Source organism: Solanum verrucosum, unplaced genomic scaffold, assembly GCF_900185275.1.
Source record: "Solanum verrucosum unplaced genomic scaffold, falcon-dt-bn FXZP01000261.1, whole genome shotgun sequence".
Classification (NCBI taxonomy): domain Eukaryota; kingdom Viridiplantae; phylum Streptophyta; class Magnoliopsida; order Solanales; family Solanaceae; genus Solanum; species Solanum verrucosum.
This window is the reverse complement of record NW_026019969.1, coordinates 12,078,221-12,097,776: the sequence shown is the minus strand read 5'-3', so window position 1 is coordinate 12,097,776 and position 19,556 is coordinate 12,078,221. Positions and strand designations below refer to the sequence as shown.

General features: G+C 35.8%; 3 protein-coding genes across 3 annotated transcripts; all 3 read left to right on the top strand.

Moving 5' to 3' along the window:
* Window positions 1-1,909: 1,909 nt before the first annotated feature.
* LOC125815753 (probable phosphoribosylformylglycinamidine synthase, chloroplastic/mitochondrial) lies at window positions 1,910-6,575 on the top strand. The gene is given in 4 exon segments (XM_049495302.1): window positions 1,910-1,922; window positions 2,142-2,201; window positions 2,337-3,767; window positions 3,769-6,575. Coding segments are annotated over 3 exon segments (4,233 nt in total). The 5' UTR covers window positions 1,910-1,922; window positions 2,142-2,156; the 3' UTR covers window positions 6,526-6,575.
* Window positions 6,576-7,938: 1,363 nt separating this feature from the next.
* LOC125815783 (uncharacterized) lies at window positions 7,939-12,359 on the top strand. The gene is made up of 5 exons (XM_049495335.1): window positions 7,939-8,058; window positions 8,923-9,081; window positions 9,174-9,346; window positions 10,105-12,214; window positions 12,302-12,359. Exons 1-5 carry the CDS (start codon window positions 7,954-7,956, stop codon window positions 12,356-12,358), a joined length of 2,604 nt encoding a protein of 867 aa, XP_049351292.1. The 5' UTR covers window positions 7,939-7,953; the 3' UTR covers window position 12,359.
* A 1,004-nt stretch (window positions 12,360-13,363) lies between these two features.
* Window positions 13,364-15,874, top strand: LOC125815776 (leucine-rich repeat protein 1-like). Its single transcript, XM_049495329.1, has 7 exons — window positions 13,364-13,599; window positions 13,816-13,948; window positions 14,088-14,159; window positions 14,423-14,566; window positions 14,665-14,736; window positions 14,861-14,932; window positions 15,686-15,874. Exons 1-7 carry the CDS (start codon window positions 13,515-13,517, stop codon window positions 15,765-15,767), a joined length of 660 nt encoding a protein of 219 aa, XP_049351286.1. The 5' UTR covers window positions 13,364-13,514; the 3' UTR covers window positions 15,768-15,874.
* The last annotated feature ends 3,682 nt before the right edge of the window (window positions 15,875-19,556 follow it).

The window sequence follows — 19,556 nt, the reverse complement described above, 5'->3', positions numbered from 1 at the left end:
TCTAATATAAATCATAAATAAAACTTAAAACACAATTCGTATAATACACCTATTATAGATGTAATTCAAACATAAAAGGGAGAAGACACAAGTACCCCCTAGACTATGACCGAAATCACAGAGACACACCTTAACTAAATTAACGTCCCATTACCCCCTTGAACTCATTTTTTTGTAACTTTGTACGCCTTTTGACTTATGTGGCACACCACGCGACTCCACGCAGTATATATATATATATATAAAATTTGATTTTTTTCGGTTTTTCGATTTTTATCTTTTAAAATCCGAAACCAAACCAAAAAACCAATCCAAATAAAAATTCGGTTTAATTTGGTTTGGTTATTCGGTTTAATCCGAATAGTGCACACCCCTAGTTGTAATGTAATGTAATGTAATAATAAGATACGTTGCAAAATAATGTATTACTATAACATATGGTTTCATAAATATTAAACCACTATATTCATGCATGTTGGAAAAAAGAAAAAATGGACAAGAGTCGATGTCTTATGTTCGAAGGGTAGGTTCAAAAATAGTGTTAAATTTTCAAGTTTGTTGAAAACTAAGATTTTTAGTTAACCTTCGAATAAATTTAAAATAATCAAAATTATAAAAATTGTACCTTTAAATGTAAGTTCTTACTAGTAATATTTTTTCCTGCATAGTCTCTATCAAATCTAACAATCAAAGTTCGATAAATATTTGACTAAAAATATTAACTTTTGACAATATTTAGTACTTTTTGTCTAGTTTTTAAATATCTAAATTTTTTGTTTAAAATATCAAATTAATGTAATCTAATTTAACTTTGAAAATGAGTCAATTTGACTTTCGAAAAGTACAACATGTCAAATAAAGTGGACGGAAGGAGTATTTAATTAAGAGATTATTTTAAACTTACCTTTAAATACAAGAGGCCATTTTTGTTATTTCTTGTTAATTAAAAAGGATTAAAAAAAATTAGATCCCCGTATCTCTTAATTTTTTTGATGTTATAGTGTATTTACATATCCATAAACTAAATCCAGCCATAATACCCTAAATTATACTTAATTAGTACACATTCTTACATAAAATATTATTCGTATCATGAGTAAAGCTATATATATATATACGCAAATCAATTTATCAACATCTTCAATGTGAACTTTCGTACATTCGTTATGGGCTTATGGCATCTTGAATCAAAGAGTAGAGAGACAAGACATAAAAAAGAATCTAATACTTTTGTTTGAAATATTACGATATGGTTGTGATAACTTAATTGTGAAAGTATTTTTTTATAATCATTTACAAATTAAACTAAAAGATATTTTTAAATTTTTTATGTATAAAAATAAAACTTTTTTATAAAAAAATGAAATTAAAAATAAATTTCCAAAATGCTACAAATTCCCTTATGTAAATTATAGATTATAGATTAATTTTTTTTTAAAGTTATATATATTTTCTTCTTCCCATTTGATGTGATACGGAGTAGAGTAGAATAATTAAGTTAATTAATGTTTGGTGTTAATTTTAAACATAAAATTCTTAAATTTACATAAATACCATAATTTATTTGACAATAAACATAATAATATGTGGTGCGAATTTGAAATAGTCTGATTCTAATTCTATATGCGGTTTGAATTCAGAATAATCTAATTCTAACATGGATGAACATAAAAAAAAGTTTGAAATAATCAGATTCTAATGCCTTAAGTTAACAACATTAGTAGGAAATCGAAATAAACAATATACGACATATAGAATTAGAGAATTTCTAAAAGCTAGGGTTTTGGTCTTAAACCCCAAACAGAACACTATCACTGATTTTGCTCCTTCCACCATTAAACCCTCTCTACCCTTTTCGCCCCCTCTAACTTTGGCCTTGAACCCAAAACAGGACACTATCAGTCTATCACTGGTATAACAAGGTATTTACTTGCTATAAAAATCAAATTTTTTTTTTCTCGTATGAGGAAAATTTGTGGAGGAAGATTAATTTTTTATTTCAAAGTTTTGATATTTTGACACGCAAAAACTGGCGTGTAAGCCATTATAGCTCCTTTTTATGCTAATTTTTTTAGTGGGTATGTTATTTGTGATTGTTATTGTAGACTCAATTTTTTTTTATCATCTCTTCTTCATTGCAGAAACAGAGTTTGGCAATGGCAACATCTGCTTGGGACATTGCTGCAACAGAGTTCTTACAAGTATGATCACTATTTTATTGTCTTGAATATGTTCTGTTTAATGATGTTTGGAAAATTGTTTTTTTTTTTTGGTGACTAAAGTTTTTATTAATCACCAATGGAACAGTTGTTAAATATGCTTTATTTACACTACAGGGTTTTCATAGACAAAAGTTAGCATTGCCCAGACATTCTAGTAGGCAGACAAATCGTTTGCTTTGGGGCACACTTCCAAGATCGAGCCATGTTCCATATTCACATAAAAATTTGAGATTAAGGTCCCATATTAGGGCGAAGATTAGGGCTGTTGTATCTAAGGATGTCAGTAGCTTGGTAAATGAAGATTCAGACAAATTTCAGGAGGTTGATGAAAAGGTGATACATTTATATCGCGTTCCGTTCCTACAGGACAGTGCCACTGCTGAGCTTCTCAAATTGGTTCAGACAAAGATATCAAATCAAATAATTGGCTTGAAAACTGAACAGTGCTTTAACATTGGTCTCAGTTCAGATCTTTCAATTGATAAACTTTCTGTGCTTAAATGGGTTTTAGGAGAAACTTATGAACCTGATAGCTTGGGAAGTGAGAGTTTCCTTGATGGGGAGAAGAGAAAAAGTGTGGATCCATATATCATTGAAGTTGGTCCGCGGTTGTCTTTCACTACAGCGTGGTCTGCTAATGCAGTGTAGATTTGTCAAGCATGCGGGTTAACAGAGATAAATAGAATGGAGCGTTCGAGGAGGTATTTATTATATGTCAATGGGTCACTTCCGGATAGTCAAATTAATGCATTTGCTTCGATGGTTCATGATAGGATGACGGAGTGTGTCTATGCTGAGAAGCTTTCCTCTTTCAAGACAAGTATAGTTCCAGAGGAGGTTCGATATATACCTATCATGGAAAAGGGTCGTAAGGCATTGGAGGAAATTAATGAGAAAATGGGCTTGGCCTTTGATGAGCAAGACTTAAAGTACTACACCAAACTTTTCAGGGATGACATTAAGCGAAACCCAACTAATGTAGAACTATTTGATATTGCTCAATCTAATAGTGAACACAGTAGGCACTGGTTCTTTACTGGGAAGCTTGTACTAGATGGTCAACCTGTGGATAAGACTCTTATGCAGATCGTCAAAAGCACTTTGCTTGCAAATCCAAATAATTCGGTTATTGGTTTCAAAGATAATTCCAGTGCTATCAAGGGATTTCCAGTGAAACAATTGCGACCTACTCAGCCTGGCTCGACATGCCCCTTGGATGTGACTGCCAGATTCCTTGATATCTTGTTTACTGCAGAAACCCACAATTTCCCTTGTGCTGTGGCACCTTATCCTGGAGCTGAGACAGGTGCAGGCGGCCGTATCCGAGATACCCATGCTACTGGAAGGGGTTCTATTGTTGTTGCATCTACAGCTGGATATTGTGTTGGGAATCTTAATCTTGAAGAGTCATATGCTCCTTGGGAAGATCGTTCTTTCACATACCCAGCAAATTTGGCATCACCACTGCAGATCCTTATTGATGCTAGTAATGGAGCATCAGATTATGGAAATAAATTTGGGGAGCCCTTGATCCAGGGTTATACTCAGAAATTTTGGAATGAGACTGCCAAGTGGTGAGAGAAGGGAATGGTTGAAGCCAATCATGTTTAGTGCTGGCATTGGGCAAATAGATCACCTTCACATATCAAAGGGAGAACCCGAAATTGGTATGTTGGTAGTTAAGATTGGAGGACCAGCATATCGCATTGGAATGGGAGGCGGTGCTGCATCCAGCATGGTCAGTGGACAGAATGATGCCGAGCTTGACTTCAATGCCGTGCAGCGTGGAGATGCTGAGATGGCACAGAAGTTATATCGGGTTGTTCGTGCTTGTGTTGAAATTGGTGAAAACAACCCCATCATTAGTATTCATGATCAGGGTGCTGGTGGAAACTGTAATGTCGTGAAGGAGATAATACACCCAGAGGGTGCCAAAATTGATATAAGGGCAATTGTAATTGGTGATCACACCATGTCTGTTCTAGAAATTTGGGGTGCAGAGTACCAGGAGCAAGATGCAATACTGGTGAAGCCTGAAAGTCGTCGTCTTTTGCAAGCTATTTGTGCAAGGGAAAGAGTTCCCATGGCTGTTATTGGAACAATTAATGGTGAGGGGCATATTGTTCTGCAGGATAGTGTAGCAATTGAAAAAAGCAGGTCTAGTGGACTGCCTCCTCCTCCACCTGCAGTTGATCTTGAGCTTGAGAAGGTTCTTGGCGATATGCCTAAAAAGACATTTGAATTAAATCGCATGAATACTCTGCATGAGCCACTTGATATTGCTCCTGCAACAACAATTTTAGATTCACTGAAGAGAGTCTTGAGGCTTCCTTCTGTTTGTTCGAAAAGGTTCTTAACCACTAAAGTTGACAGGTGCGTCACAGGCCTTGTGGCACAGCAGCAAACTGTGGGTCCCTTGCAGATTCCTCTTGCTGATGTTGCTGTAATAGCTCAAACTTATACAGGCTTAACTGGAGGTGCATGCTCAATTGGGGAGCAGCCAATAAAAGGTCTTTTGGATCCAAAAGCAATGGCACGGTTGGCTGTCGGAGAAGCACTCACAAATCTAGTTTGGGCGAAAGTTACATCTCTTTCTGATGTTAAAGCAAGTGGGAATTGGATGTATGCTGCAAAGCTAGATGGCGAAGGCGCTGCAATGTATGATGCTGCTGTTGCTCTTTCTGAAGCTATGATTGAACTTGGAATTGCAATTGATGGGGGGAAAGATAGTCTTTCCATGGCAGCCCAGGCATCCGGGGAAGTTGTTAAAGCTCCAGGGAATCTAGTCATCAGTACTTATGTGACATGCCCTGATATAACTAAGACGGTTACGCCAGACTTGAAGCTTGGTGATGATGGTATACTGCTTCACATTGACTTGGCCAAAGGGAAACGGCGACTTGGTGGATCTGCTCTTGCCCAGGTTTTTGATCAAATTGGGGATGAAAGTCCTGATGTGGATGACGTCTCTTATCTTAAAACTGTTTTTAATGAGGTTCAGAATCTAATCTCTGATGAGCTGATATCTGCCGGTCATGATATCAGTGATGGAGGACTTATAGTGGCTGCCCTTGAAATGACATTTGCAGGGAACTGTGGCATTAACTTAGATTTAGTTTCTTCAGGGAGTAGTGTACCCCAAACACTTTTTGCAGAGGAGCTTGGCCTTCTCATTGAAGTTAGCCGGAAGAACTTGGATTTAGTTCTGGAAAAGCTCCGCCTTGGTGCTGTTTTAGCTGATATCATTGGTCAAGTTAATTCATCTCCAATAGTTGAATTGAGGGTTGACGGGGTAACACATTTGAATGAGAAAACTTCTGTCCTTAGGGATATGTGGGAAGATACCAGCTTTCAACTGGAAAAGTTCCAAAGACTGGCTTCATGTGTAGAATTAGAAAAAGAAGGATTGAAATATCGGCATGAACCATCCTGGAAACTATCCTTCACACCAAAATTTACTGATGACAAGTACATGACTGCCAGTTCAAAGCCAAAGGTTGCAGTTATCCGTGAAGAAGGCAGCAATGGTGATAGAGAAATGGCTGCAGCTTTTTATGCTGCTGGATTTGAACCATGGGATGTTGCAATGTCAGACCTTCTCAATGGAGAAATCAAACTTGATGAATTTAGAGGAATTGTGTTTGTTGGAGGTTTTAGTTATGCTGACGTACTTGATTCTGCGAAAGGCTGGGCAGCGTCCATTCGCTTTAATCAGCCTCTTTTAAACCAATTTCAGGCCTTTTATAACCGTCCAGACACTTTCAGTCTTGGAGTTTGCAATGGTTGCCAACTTATGGCTCTGTTGGGTTGGGTTCCAGGGCCCCAAGTGGGAGGTGTTTTGGGTGCTGGCGGGGACCCATCACAGCCAAGGTTTGTACATAATGAGTCAGGAAGGTTTGAGTGCCGTTTCACGAGTGTGACAATAGAAGAATCACCATCCATAATGTTCAAAGATATGGAAGGTAGTACCCTGGGTGTTTGGGCTGCTCATGGTGAAGGAAGAGCTTATTTCCCTGATGAGAGTATTTTCAATCATTTTCTTGGCTCAAACTTGGCACCAGTGAAATATTGCGATGATGATGGCAGACCAACAGTTGTATATCCTTTCAATCTTAATGGCTCTCCCTTGGGCGTGGCAGCAATTTGTTCTCCAGATGGCAGACATCTTGCATTGATGCCTCATCCAGAACGCTGTTTCTTGATGTGGCAGTTTCCATGGTATCCCAAGAATTGGGATGTGGAAAAGAAGGGTCCAAGCCCCTGGTTGCGGATGTTCCAAAATGCCAGAGAATGGTGCTCATGAGGTAACTATGTTTTCATCTTCCTGTCGCTATTGGCAAATAAGTTCATGTTTTTGTGCTCTTATCACTGAGTAAAGTAAATGCTTTAGTTTTCATACTCCATTATGTTGAGTGCACCTTCAGCATTGAATCATCGGGCTTCGTGATTGGACTGAGGCTGTACTTGATTTTAGGCTAACTTCTTCGATGATTGATCAACTTGTTCAGCATTGATTAGACACAAAGGTAGAGAAGTCTAGGAAGCAGATGAAGGAGCGGAAGAATAGAGCCCAGAAAGTACACGTTGTCAAGAAGGTAATGATTTTTATTTTTTCCTCAGCTGCTGCAACATTGAGAGGTTTCATTTATTCTTGTTCTGATGTTCTGGCTGGTTGAATTTTGCAGATGAAGGCTGGAGATGCTGGCAAGAAATGATCTACAAGGACCAGTTCCTTTAAACCAAACACAGAAAATGTTTGCCCTTATTATGTTTCTCTGGACATTTTAAGCAAAATCTTTTCAATTTTGTTCAAGTTCATCTGAACTTTGAGAATTGGGGAGTGTAGTATTGTTATTTTTCTGTAACATTCTTCTCTGTGTGATAGTTCATTTGTATTTATTTGATTTAAATATTGGATGCGGATAAATATTTTTCGGTGTTTCTAAAGAGGCCATACTCGAGCACTTTAGTTTTGGTATTCTATATCAAATAACAAAGTCGATCTAACGCTTTATAAAACTTACCTGGTATCTTTTTATCACACTACTCTGGTTTGGTGACTCTTCTTTATCACATAAGACACCAAAGGCTCCACTCATCTTAAAATCTTTTCATTTCATAACTATGTCTCCGTATTAATTTTTTCTTTTTTAAAATGTTAATCTTAAAGTAAATGTATCAAAATACAAAATTTTACTTGCTTAGTCCATGTAGAATTGTCTTTAATTAGATAAAGATAATTTATTTTAATGTATATATCATTGTATCCTGATAAGATATTTAATCAAAAGGACCACTTACGGCAGAGTTGATAACTAAGATAATGAAAAAGGAAAAAAATATATAAATCTTAAATTCCAGTATTTTCTAAAATTATTCATTACAGTATCATTTATTAATAGTTATTATCTATTTAGTATTTATTATTAAGGGTACAAGGAAGAACGATAAACAATAAACAAAAATATATAAAAAGAACCGTTGGGAACGAAATGATCGGTTGTAACGGATAGTTTTTCTTTACTCAAAAGCCATGCTCTCTTCTTGTAAAATAAAACAAACTTCTTCAATTCTTCTTTAAGAAAACAATTTAGATTCAAGAAACGATAATTTCTCCATTGATTTCAGTAAGCACTTCGTATACTGCAACACATTGTTGAGGCCATTTAACTAATTACTTTTTTTAGTTCTACGAAAGATTCAATTTCCATCAATTTTGATTTTGTGGAGAATGGATTTGGGTTGTTTTGATATGGGTTGTATTGAAAAGAAGCCGGCGAACGACAATTTTTCTAATTCAGAGAACAGTCCCACCGCCGCTTCCAGAGTCGGAAAGGTACCCATTACCCATTCTTTTTTGATATCTGAGGAAGAAACTCTGTTTAGTTTTTGAATTTATTTTCTTGATTTTGCTTATGTTTCTTGGTTGGGGTTCTTTTGATTTTGGGGTTTTCCAAAACCCTTGTTCGTAATTAGGAAGAAAGATTTAATTTGATCCCCCAATGTTAATCTTGATTGTTATCTATTGTTAGCTTAAAGATTTTGTGAGTGGATGTAACGGTAGTGACCAAACTAAAACTTCATTATCATTGAGTATGAGTGTTTAAAGAAGTCGGTGGCTAATTAGGCTTTATGAAAAATGTAAGTTTCTCCAGAGTGTTATTTGCATTAGAGGTGTGGTTTGGTATGTAAGTAAGAGAATATTATCCCAAGAGCATTTTTATGTTATCTAGCAAAACGATATGGAGGTGAGTAGGGATGGGGAGTGGGGGGTTCAGGGGTGGCGGGATTGGGATGATCAAGGGGGGTGAGGGTTGGGTGGGGAGGAGATGATAAACTTGGAATTTCACTTGTACAAAACATTTTGATCAACCAAATATTTCCTCCATACCAAACACACCCTAGATCTTTGCTTAAAAAGGTGTATATTTCTATTGTTTTTTCATGTTCTTGTTTTCTAGGATTGCACAACAAGGAAATGAAGAAGGTTGACAATCAGATTTTGTTACTTTTAAGCAAATTCACATAAATGTTCACTTTGATTGGTGTGTTGTCAAAGTTTGGTAGTTGTCTTGTTTTCAATTAGTGCTGAACAAGGCAATCAAAGAAGGTGGCCAGTCGAATCTAGTTGCTTTGAAGTATTATTTAATTGGTGTTGTCCAATTTTGGGTTTTCATTTTGTTGTTTTGGAATAGTGCAGACTAAGGCAACGAAAGAAAGTGGCCAGTCAAGTTTAGTTTCTTTAAACAAATCTGGATCACAAATTAGAAAGCCTCCTCATCGCAAAACTTCGCCTCTGAATTGGTTCCCTCGCAAGAAAGTGGATTCCTATTTGAAGAGGAAAATAAAAATGCTCCAGGTATATTTATATGCTTGAGCATTCTCTTTTTTATTGTCAATAAATAGTAGAAGAAGTACTGATAGTGTTTTTGGCCTGTTGTGAAATCTCAGGAAGTGGATGGTATGAACTCAACTCTTGATGAGACTTTGGGGGATGCAAATCCCCACTATTGTAGAGTTTTGAGAGAAAAAATTGCAGTAAGAGAAGCTGCTCAAAGAGCTGTGGAAGCTCGGAAGGCTGCACTTGTTGAAGCATCATGGTGCCGAATACTTCAAGCCTCAAGGTGAGCAATTTAACATTCATTTATCTGTATTTGTTGTTGCATGCATTAGATCCGGTGTTTGTCTGGAGTTGTTTTTTTCTGCTTAGAAATTCATACAGGAGTTCATTTGCTAATTATGTGATATTGGATACATTAAATTTTAGAGATAGTTAGTTACAGTTCAATGTCTTTTGGTGATCTAATTTACAAAATAGCTAGAAAATGTATAGGTTTGGTATATCTTAGTATAAATATACATATAATATACTCACAGCTGAGAACATGCATAGGAAGTTATGGAGGTGGAGAATTAGGGTAGAAGGTACTAGGTAGTCGAGTGTTGTTGTGCTGTTGTATGATTTAGGTATCGTTAGTTTCTCTAATGTATATTAATTTAATAGCTGTTGCTACACTTGTTTTGTACATTGTTATCTTGTTGTCTCTTTTTCTTACTTTCTTGCGTCAATTACATTTGTTTTGAGTCGAGAGTCTTATTGGAAACAACCTGAAGGTGGAGAGGTAAAGGTCTGCATACATTCTACTCTCCCCAAACCCCACTTGTGGAATTATACTGGGTATGTTGTTGTATACATATAATATATGCATAATCAGTGTTATATGTTTTGTACTAGCGCCCGTAATTAATTTCGGCCGACATGCAAGAAATGGAAAAAATAGCCAATATTAGCTTGTTTATGACAGAGACATTGTTGATTGATTGAATATAGATTTGGTCATATGTTAGTCTAGAACTTACCTTTTCTGTATCTGCCATACAGGATTGATTGTAAAGAAGCAGAACAATTGCTGATAAAGGCAGAAAAATATTCTGCAGATGCTTTTGAAGCAGCAACAGCTATTGGAGTAATCTTGTATGACATTCCTGATTGCTCACAGAAGCATTACAAAATAGAAAAGTCACCAGCAAAAGGAGGAGGACCCACCACTCATACTGTTAGAACATCTTTTGAAACTGCATTTGAGGTAGATAAACAAGTAGCAAGTGCAGTTAAGGCTGCCCTTCTTAAGCTTGCTAATTGCCCTTCTATGAACAAAGATGAAGTCAAGGAACTGCTGCACAGAATAAGCCAGAACCCTGAAACAGATGATAATCATCAAGAAATGTCTGAGTTCTCTTCAGAATGTGAATCAGATACTGCTTCCGAAGCCACAGAGTTAGAAAAAGAAAAGGAAAGGAAGTATAAAAAGAAGCAGGCGTATGAAAAGTTTAATATGCCAAATCTTGTGGAAATGATGCTGGAAAGGCTTAGATGTTTGCAAGAAGATGAACTTGCATCTCTTGCTACTATAGTTGCAACGTGTGGGTTGAACGCTGCTCTAGCTGAAGCGGAAAACAGCAAAGTGCATGTTTCAGGGTCTGCTGCTGATGACAGATCAGAATTATCTGTAGGAGACGGAACAGTTAAGGGCGCTGAGGAACTTCCAAGCCTGGATAAGTTTCTAGTTAAGCGGTTAACTAGACTTGAAAGGGAGGTATTAGAAGCCAAAAATGCTAGAAGTGAAGCTGGGGAAAGAAGTGAACAAAGTCAAAATGAATCTTGTCATAAAGTGATTCATTCGAGATACCATACAAATTCAAGCCATGATCTGGCAAGTATTCTTAAGAAACCATCTTTTTCAAAATTTGAGAAGGAAATTGAAGAGGCCAAGAACAACTCCGAAACTTTGGTAAGAACCAAGTGTAAAGCTTCAGATAATTCATCTGAGGTTCCAAGCCTGGACAAGTTTTTGGTGAAGCGATTAACGAGATTTGAAAGGGAGGTTTTAGAAGCCAAAAATGCCAGGAGTGAAGCTGGGGAAAAATGTGAAAGAACACGAGATAAGTCTAGTGATAAAGTGGTTCACGCAGACTACCCTACAGATACAGGCAATGATCTGGCAAGTATTCTCAAGAAGCCTTCTTCAAAATTTGAGAAGGAAATTGAAGAGGCCAAGAACAACTCCGAGACGTTGTTAAAAAACAAGTGTAAAGCTTCAAATAGCAATGTGCATTCATTTGAGGTTCCTGACTTAGGCAGTGTGTTGGTTAAGCACTCTTCAAAGCTTGAGAAAGATATTGAAGAGGCTAAGAGGAAGAATGAAAAACTTAGTGAAATAGAGGGCAAGAATTCGAATAGATTGGGTACTGTGGCAATTGGTCGAAGAAAGAAACATGAAATGGATGTTCCTAGTTTAGAAGATTATCTGGTGAAACATATGACCAAACTTGAAAAGGAAATTCAAGAAGCAAAAAATAGGGAAAACACTGCTGACCCTAATGCCAATGTGTCTGAGACTACCTCATTGGTAGGAAAAGAAAATGTTGACCACAATGTAAATTCTTGTAATGGAAAACAACCATCAAAGCCAGCAGACACATTATCATTTGAGGTTGAAAACAAAGAAGCTGTGGATAGTCTGGACAAGATTCTAGTAAAGCCAGTTCATCGTCTACAAAGACTTAAAATGCAAGAATCATCAACAAGAAGAGACTATCGTGCACAGAGGACTCAAAGAAAGATTGAAGCTAATAGTGCCACTGATAGCGAAGGTTTGGACAAGATTTTAGTGAAGCATGTTTCAAAGCTTGAAAAAGAGATAATGTCTTTTCATTCAAAGGAAGACAATTTGCTGAATGTAAAGAAAAGGGACACCATTGGAAAACAGTTGCAGAACAATGAAGGCAGTTTGGATCAGATTTTGGTGAAACACAAGTCGAGACTTGAGAGAGAAAAGATGGCTGCTATTCAGCCAGAGGATGATGATGATCAGGTAAGACATTCAATTACTCGGAAAGCTATAAGGGAGAGGGAGTTGCAAGAAGCTTGGGGAGGCTTAAGTCTTGGGAACTCTATGCGTCCTCGTATGTCTAGACTTCAGAGAGACAAGGCAAGTGCATTAACTTCATTCTTAAGCCATTTTATATTGTTGTTCCTTTTTCTACTTCTCACGACTTTTCTCTTGTTTTCCTTGTAGGCTGCCTGGCTTAAAGCTGAAGAAGAAGAGAGGAAGGGAACCGTGGAGGAGGCGTGAAATTATGAGAACTATTAGATTCAAACTATCATAAATTCTTTGTTTTTTCCCTCCCATGCTTTCCGTTGGTCAACTTCATAACAACCAACTAAACTTTTGAATACTTCTTCACTACTCGTATAGTGATCTCGTGTGAGATGGATCTTTTTTGAGGTAAATAGAATTAGAATGCTATTTTTTTCATTTTCGAATGTGTAACTGAAGGTTGCAATGTAAAGAAGAGTGCTGCAAATTTGTACATATTGCTTGTCTATATTCCTTCTGTGTATATGAGTGAGCAACTAAACGTATCTGCAATATTAGAAAGAAATTATATATTGTACAAATTAAACAAAGTACTTGAGATAATTGCAATTACCGGACATCCAAATTAAACAAAGTACTTGAAGTAATGTAAGGATAAGATGAGAGAAAATAGCGAAGATAATTTTGGCCATATTTTACCCAAGACATCCAAAATATATCATTCAATTAATACATTGTTGTTATTTACTAAAAATGAAGTAAATCTAAAATCATGTAGATGAAATTATCTCAACCGACTTATAGCAATCTCTTGAAATCAAACTGGATTTATCCAAGAAAATATATTCAATTACATGATAAAGCCGTTAAATCCAAAAAAAAAAAAACAATCCACACCCCCTCCCAACCCCCCCAATTTTGTTCTTAATATTAAATGCTTACATAAATTTGAATGTAATTATTGAGAGTATAGTGAAATGGTTGAGATGACATTCAATCAACAATGTTGGATTTGAGTTCACATAAATACTTAAAAATTAGGAAATTAAATACTTAACCCCTTTTAATTTTGTGGTTTGGCATTTGGTAGACAATTATATCAGTTGAGAGTTGAGACAGGAGGAAAGTCCTTGTGGAAAATCTCACAGTGATAGTGTGAACAACAGAACTGAGCAGTGAACACTGGTCTCATTTTCTCACTTTAATAGTAATAACTTGTACAAAGTACTCAACAGTTGTACAAACACTCAACACTCAACAGTATTTTACAGCTTCCAAATTTGACTTGACCTCTCTCTCTCTATCTCTCTCTTATGTAACACCCCTATTGGTTCTACCACTACTACATGTACTTTCTTCTTTGGCCTAAAACTTCTTGACTCATCACTTCCATTGTTTCTCCATTTTTTCAATGGCTTCTCCTTCCTACTTTTTCTTCTTCTTCTTCTTCCAAATCATTCTTTGTATTCCCCCTGCCTTCTCCACAAATTCTGAAGGTAATTCCTGCTAATTCAAGTTTCCCATGTTTTCTTAGGGTTTAAAGATTTCAGCTTTGCGAACCCCTCTTTGTTTTTTTCTTCTTTTTAGTTCATGGGGTTTGAGTTAAAATCTTGGAAATGGAAATATTTGTATAAAAGAAAGAAAAAGGTTCAATCTTGAAATGGACCCTCTTACTCAAATTCTTTTTTTTTTATTTTGTTTTTGTTTTGCAGGTACTGCTTTGCATTCTTTGAGAACCAAACTTTCTGACCCAAAAAATGTTCTACAAAGCTGGGACCCTACACTTGTAAATCCTTGTACATGGTTTCATGTTACCTGTGACTCAGATAATAATGTTATTCGCCTGTAAGAGAGTCTTGATTTTTTCTTTTTCTTTTTTTATTCTTGATTTGAATGTAGCCTTAAGTCTGGTACATTCTAGCCTCCTTGTTGTTGATAGTAATTGACAATTCTTATGATTTTTAAATTTTTTTGGAATTTGCAGGGATTTGGGCAATTCTAATATTTCTGGAACTTTAGGACCAGAGCTTGGTGAACTCAAGAATCTACAGTACCTGTATATTTCTTTGTTTATCTCTTTTCTTGTATTTTTGTTTCTTGTCTCAGTTTAGTATCTCTTGTTGGCTGTACTGAAACCGTGGATAAAGTAACGAAAACGTTGTAGAAAAAGGGGCGTTTTTTAGACAAAGAAATAGCTATGTATCACATGATTAATGTTGTTTCTGTGATTAACAGTTCAATCTTTTGTGTGTTTTCTTTGCTTGCAAGTCTATCTATCTGATCTTTAAGATGATGGACAAACTTTATCCTGAATTGCAGGGAACTTTATAGTAATAACATAGAAGGGGAAATCCCAAAGGAATTTGGTGATCTGGAAAATCTTATTAGCATGGACCTATATGGCAATAGATTTGAAGGCAACATTCCCAAATCTTTTGCTAAATTGAAGTCTCTTAGATTTTTGTAAGTATTCTCATTGAATAATTCATGAGTATGACATTTTTAGTAGATATTTGATGTGATGTTATTAAGATTGAATCTTTTTTATGCTATGACTACAGACGGTTAAATGACAACAAACTAACTGGTTCGATTCCAAGGGAACTTACGACACTCCCCAACCTTAAAGTATTGTAAGTTCTCAAATTCATATCTGCTGTTATTACCTTCGTATTTACACCATGAAACAGAAAAGGACAATCAAACAATATGGCGTTGATTTCTGCTTGAGTGTATTTGTTTATTGCATTGCTGCAGTGATGTTTCTAACAACAATCTTTGTGGAACAATCCCTGCTGATGGACCCTTTGGAAGCTTTCCTATGGAAGGGTAATCATTATTTCTTCTTTCTTGAAAATTTGCTTACATTTTCACTGATCCTCTTAACTATCCCTTGATATGGTACTGCCAATTTTATTGGTGAAGGTTGTTTTGAGCTTCATTCTGTTAGCTGTGTTACTGGGGGAGAAAGAAATCTATTAAATGACGGGTTGCATCATGCTAAAAATGTGCTTTGAGGTTCATAGACACAGGTTCTGAGCTTAATCCTCAAACCATTCATTGACCTTGTCTTATTGAAATCGGATGACACATACAAGTTACAACCCCCAATGTTCCAGTTCATCAAATCTCTCATTCTTTTTTTTTTATGACAAGAAAAACCCGCAGCCGCTATTCTTTGGGTGCGCACAGGGTAAAACCCCCGCTCCTATGCAATAGCTCGCAAACCACATAGGAGAGGTAACCCGCACTAGGCAAGCCTGATGCGATGAGCTCGACTCAGAAGGCAAACCCCTTGCTTTCGCTAGCAAGGGGTTTCGAACTTGAGACCTCCAACGATTAGGATATGTCATATTTATAGGTAAAGCTGTGATATTTGAGCTAGAACCAGTATCACAACATCAAACTCCGAAGGAGCTGTCCTGATTCGTGACTTACACATATGTTGGGACCTTTACTATATAGTGCAATTCAATGGTAGATTCAGATTTTTTCTTCCTCAATGTTGTGTGTTGTTAGTAGTTCTACTTGTAGTAAAATGAGCAATCAATGCAACTCTTGATGACATTCCTTTTGTTTCAGTTTTGCACACAACAGACTCAATGGACCTGAACTGAAAGGACTAGTGCCATATGACTTTGGATGCAAAGAAGTTGAAGTATAGTTTGACAACAGTCTTCACAAGGTTGCTATTATATCTTTATGTATTGTATATGTAGTTTGACAGTGTTACTGAAATTAAAAATCTCAAGTCGAATGCACTTCATGATACATAAGGTTCTTTAAATTCATCACCTTCACTGATAACTTGGCAGCAGAGAATGTATTTGTCTTGCTGAATTTTGAAATTAAGTGCTTGATGGTTTTGGAGTGAAATATTTTCTTCAAGAACAATCTATTTTTATGTCGTATCAAATTGATGTGCTTCCTAATCAAACTTCCTTTTATTTTTTTATTCGGATCGGATTTATGTACTCGAAAATTTTGGTTATGACTTATGAATGGAGGGTACTTACCTACTCCATGAGGCGATAACACTATGGGGTCGTTTGGTGTAATGGATAAGGGAAGTTAATCCCGGTATAAATTTTAAGTAGCCTTTATTTCCTTGTTTGGTTGGAAAACTTAGGATAACTTGTTCCAGGATTATGAATTAGTATCGGGATAAGTTATCCCTCATATTGGGTGGTATAGTAATCTCGGGATAACTTATCCCGGGATAAAATAGGTAAATGACAAATATATCCCTTTAAATCCTTTTTATACATCATTTTTTACATTTATTTATATTTACATTATTTTTAATACCATGTATAATAATATTTACTACTACTTATTTTTATGATAATCATTAATATTTTTCTATTAAAAAATTACACTATATAAATATAATTTTTATTTGACTAATTCTTATGTTTATTTTGTTTTGATTTCTCATAAATTTTCTTCTCTTTAACAAACTAAAGAGGAAGTTCTATTTTTAAGCTAAATAAAAAAAAGTTATATTTTTAAATACACACGGTACTTATCATGGGAATACATAAACAAAAATATTTATGTTAAATAAAATAAAAGTTTTATTTTAAAAAATAAATAACTAAAGCTCGCAAAGAAAGTTTTAAAAAATAAATAAAGTGAAGGGTAATTTTGTAAACAAATAAGTTGTTCTTAAAATTTATCAATATATATTATTTTGAATACAACAAATCAAACACTCAATAAGAAATAATTTCATCACAACTTATTCCAACATAACTTATTTCATCATAACTCATTTTCAAACCAAACGACCCTATATATTAGTTGTTGTTGATATGTGTTAGCTATCAGAACAGGTAAACATAATGTTGACTTGTTATTAAAAAAATAATAAATTACAAAGTAAGATTCATGTGAGGTATAAAAAGTACTTTTTGACAATTTGGCACGTGAAGCTAAATTTGAAGAATGGGGTCATCCTAAAAATATTCAAAACTTGGAGGACTCACAAAGTAAGCTGGAAGGAGGTCCTGGACACGTGTTAAAAGGAGAATGGAAGTACGGAATCGTGTCAAAAGTTGCTACTGACGTGGCTGTCAACTAAAATGCTGGAAACCCTTTCGTCATGTGAACTGACATCTGTACGGGCGGTGCTAATTATTGCAACGCTTAATTGTTCCTTCTTAAATGAACTAAAAATAAAATTGTAGATTTTAATTTAGGGCTAACCCATCGGTGGCCCCCTAAACTTGGCACGATCTTTCACTTAGACACCTCAACCGAAGGATTTTCATTTTAAACACCTAACGTAGGGTTCCCATGTGTTACTTTAACACTTTTTGCACAGGTGGAGTGTCGCGTGATTTTCACTCATTCAAGGCGCGTAAACATCAAAATTTCGTCTGATGTGGCGTCCCCAACGGTAATATTACTCCATATCATCTATTTATATTATTTTTTCTCCAATTGTACCATAACTAAGATCCCAATTTGTCTATTCTTTTCCAATTTCTCTCTTCTTTAGCCTTTCTTTAATTCTTGGCCCTTAATAATTTCATGTCGAGCTTCTCTAATTCTTCCATGGCATCTGTGGATGAAGGTCGATATTGTAGGTGTGGTAATGAAGCACTATTAAAGACTTCATGGACCCAATTAAATCCAGGGCGTAGATTTTTTACTTGTAGAATTTCAAAGGTAAAATTCTTTGTTCGCTTATTTTTTTCAAGTCAATTAGATGATTAATTGTTAGCATCTAATTCTTTTTGATTGGTTTTATAGAAAATGGGTGGTTGTGACTATTTTCTTTGGTATGAAGATCGACACCCTCCACAAGCAAACAGGGTAATGTGGGGATTGTTGAAGAAAGTCAATGCTTTTGATGAAAAATTAAAGTGAGCAAAAAATATATTTATTGTTGGTGTCGTTGCTACTGGGTTGCTGATGTTTGGAATATGGAAATTGAAGCCTAATTGTTAGTGTTCTTGAGGTGTTCGATCTAGTAGTATTTTGATGTTGTATTTGGTGTTCGATCTAGTAGTATTTTGATGTTGTTGTTGCTGTAAATTTTCGATGTAAATGTGCATTTTGGATTCAATGAAATTCTATGTTGTTGTTGCAGTAAAATTGGTTTTTTGGCTACATACAAATCTCAAATTCGTTCTCACTAACACCAAAATCAAATAGCCAAATTACACATAAAACATAAACAGTTATATTTGCATGCTCCATAATGAGCTCAAAGTTAGCATTATGCTACATACCATTCAAGGCTACAACCTTCAAAAAAAGTGTACCAAAATAAGGTCCCCAAAATAAAGTTAGCATAATCAAAAGCTACATACAACCTTCACAAAAAGTGTTTACTAGTACCAAAATAAGGGCCCAAAATCAACCTATTCTAAGTTGATGCTACTTCTTCTTTTTGTTTGCCATTTGCTGCAATTGGGAAGTGGTGACAGCATCCTTGTTTTTCCATCTCAAGCCTCTAGGCTTAAAACCAAGGTCTATACCCGTTAAACTTGCATCCTTATAACTTAAACCTGTTGGTAGAATCCTTTGACTTGAAGTCCCAGGCAGTTTTTTGAAGAAAAAACCAAAATTAATATATAAACTTGCATTCATTTCAGAGACAGTTTGTGACAAACTTACGTTTAGCATTTGGGTTCCACTTGCACTTGTATAGATGCCAAATCCAACATTACTTGATCCACCATTAGTTGGCCCCCCTTTTGCAGAATCTTCACCAGTTGCAACTCTTTCTCTTTTTTGTCCAGCAGTTTGTCTTGTCTTTGTAGGTAGTTGACTGGTTATTCCTCTTGTAACAGGAATACTTGTATCCACAAATGGTGGTGGTTGGCTTGTTTTTGCAGTTTCCCTTGCCCTCTTAACTCTACTGGTATCACCACAAACTGTTGTTGAAGAAGCATGACTGTTTGATGTTGTTGAAGCAGGTTGGTTGAATCTTGTTGGTCCAGGTTGGAAGGAGCTTGTTGGTTCAGGATGGCAACTTCCTTGTGAACTTTGACCAGCAGTAAATTGTGAACTGTGGCTAGCTGGTTGTGAAGTATGGACACCAACCTAAATATCAAACATAAAGTTTGTTCATTACATTCAAGAAGAATTTTAAAAAGGCACAAACAAATAATAAGTTAATTTACCTTGCAATATTTCTTGTTGTGGCCTTGTTGTTTACACTTGGAACAAGTAATTTTCAACCCTTGTTTGGACATCTTTCCATACTTCTTTCTTGATTCATCTTTACTCTTTCTTCTATTTCTTGGAGGTCTACCAGGCATTTGCTTAGGTTTAGGAGGCTCAATCCTTGGATTGTTAGTTTCAGGCCACATCTTCATATTTGAAATTGGTTGAATAAAATGACTATAAGCCTTTAAGAATGTATCCTTCCTATACCAATGCTCCACAAGTGGTTCAGGTTCCTGTTCTATATGATACAAAGCAGAAATAGCATGTTGGC

Bases quoted from the DNA above. Each gene is read 5' to 3' on its own strand.
- LOC125815783 (XM_049495335.1), top strand. From the start codon at position 7,954: ATGGATTTGGGTTGTTTTGATATGGGTTGTATTGAAAAGAAGCCGGCG. The intron at 8,059-8,922 runs GTACCCATTACC...GGAATAGTGCAG, and splicing joins CCGCTTCCAGAGTCGGAAAG to ACTAAGGCAACGAAAGAAAG. The intron at 12,215-12,301 runs GCAAGTGCATTA...TTTTCCTTGTAG, and splicing joins CTAGACTTCAGAGAGACAAG to GCTGCCTGGCTTAAAGCTGA.
- LOC125815776 (XM_049495329.1), top strand. From the start codon at position 13,515: ATGGCTTCTCCTTCCTACTTTTTCTTCTTCTTCTTCTTCCAAATCATT. The intron at 13,600-13,815 runs GTAATTCCTGCT...TTTGTTTTGCAG, and splicing joins CTTCTCCACAAATTCTGAAG to GTACTGCTTTGCATTCTTTG. The intron at 14,567-14,664 runs GTAAGTATTCTC...CTATGACTACAG, and splicing joins TTGAAGTCTCTTAGATTTTT to ACGGTTAAATGACAACAAAC.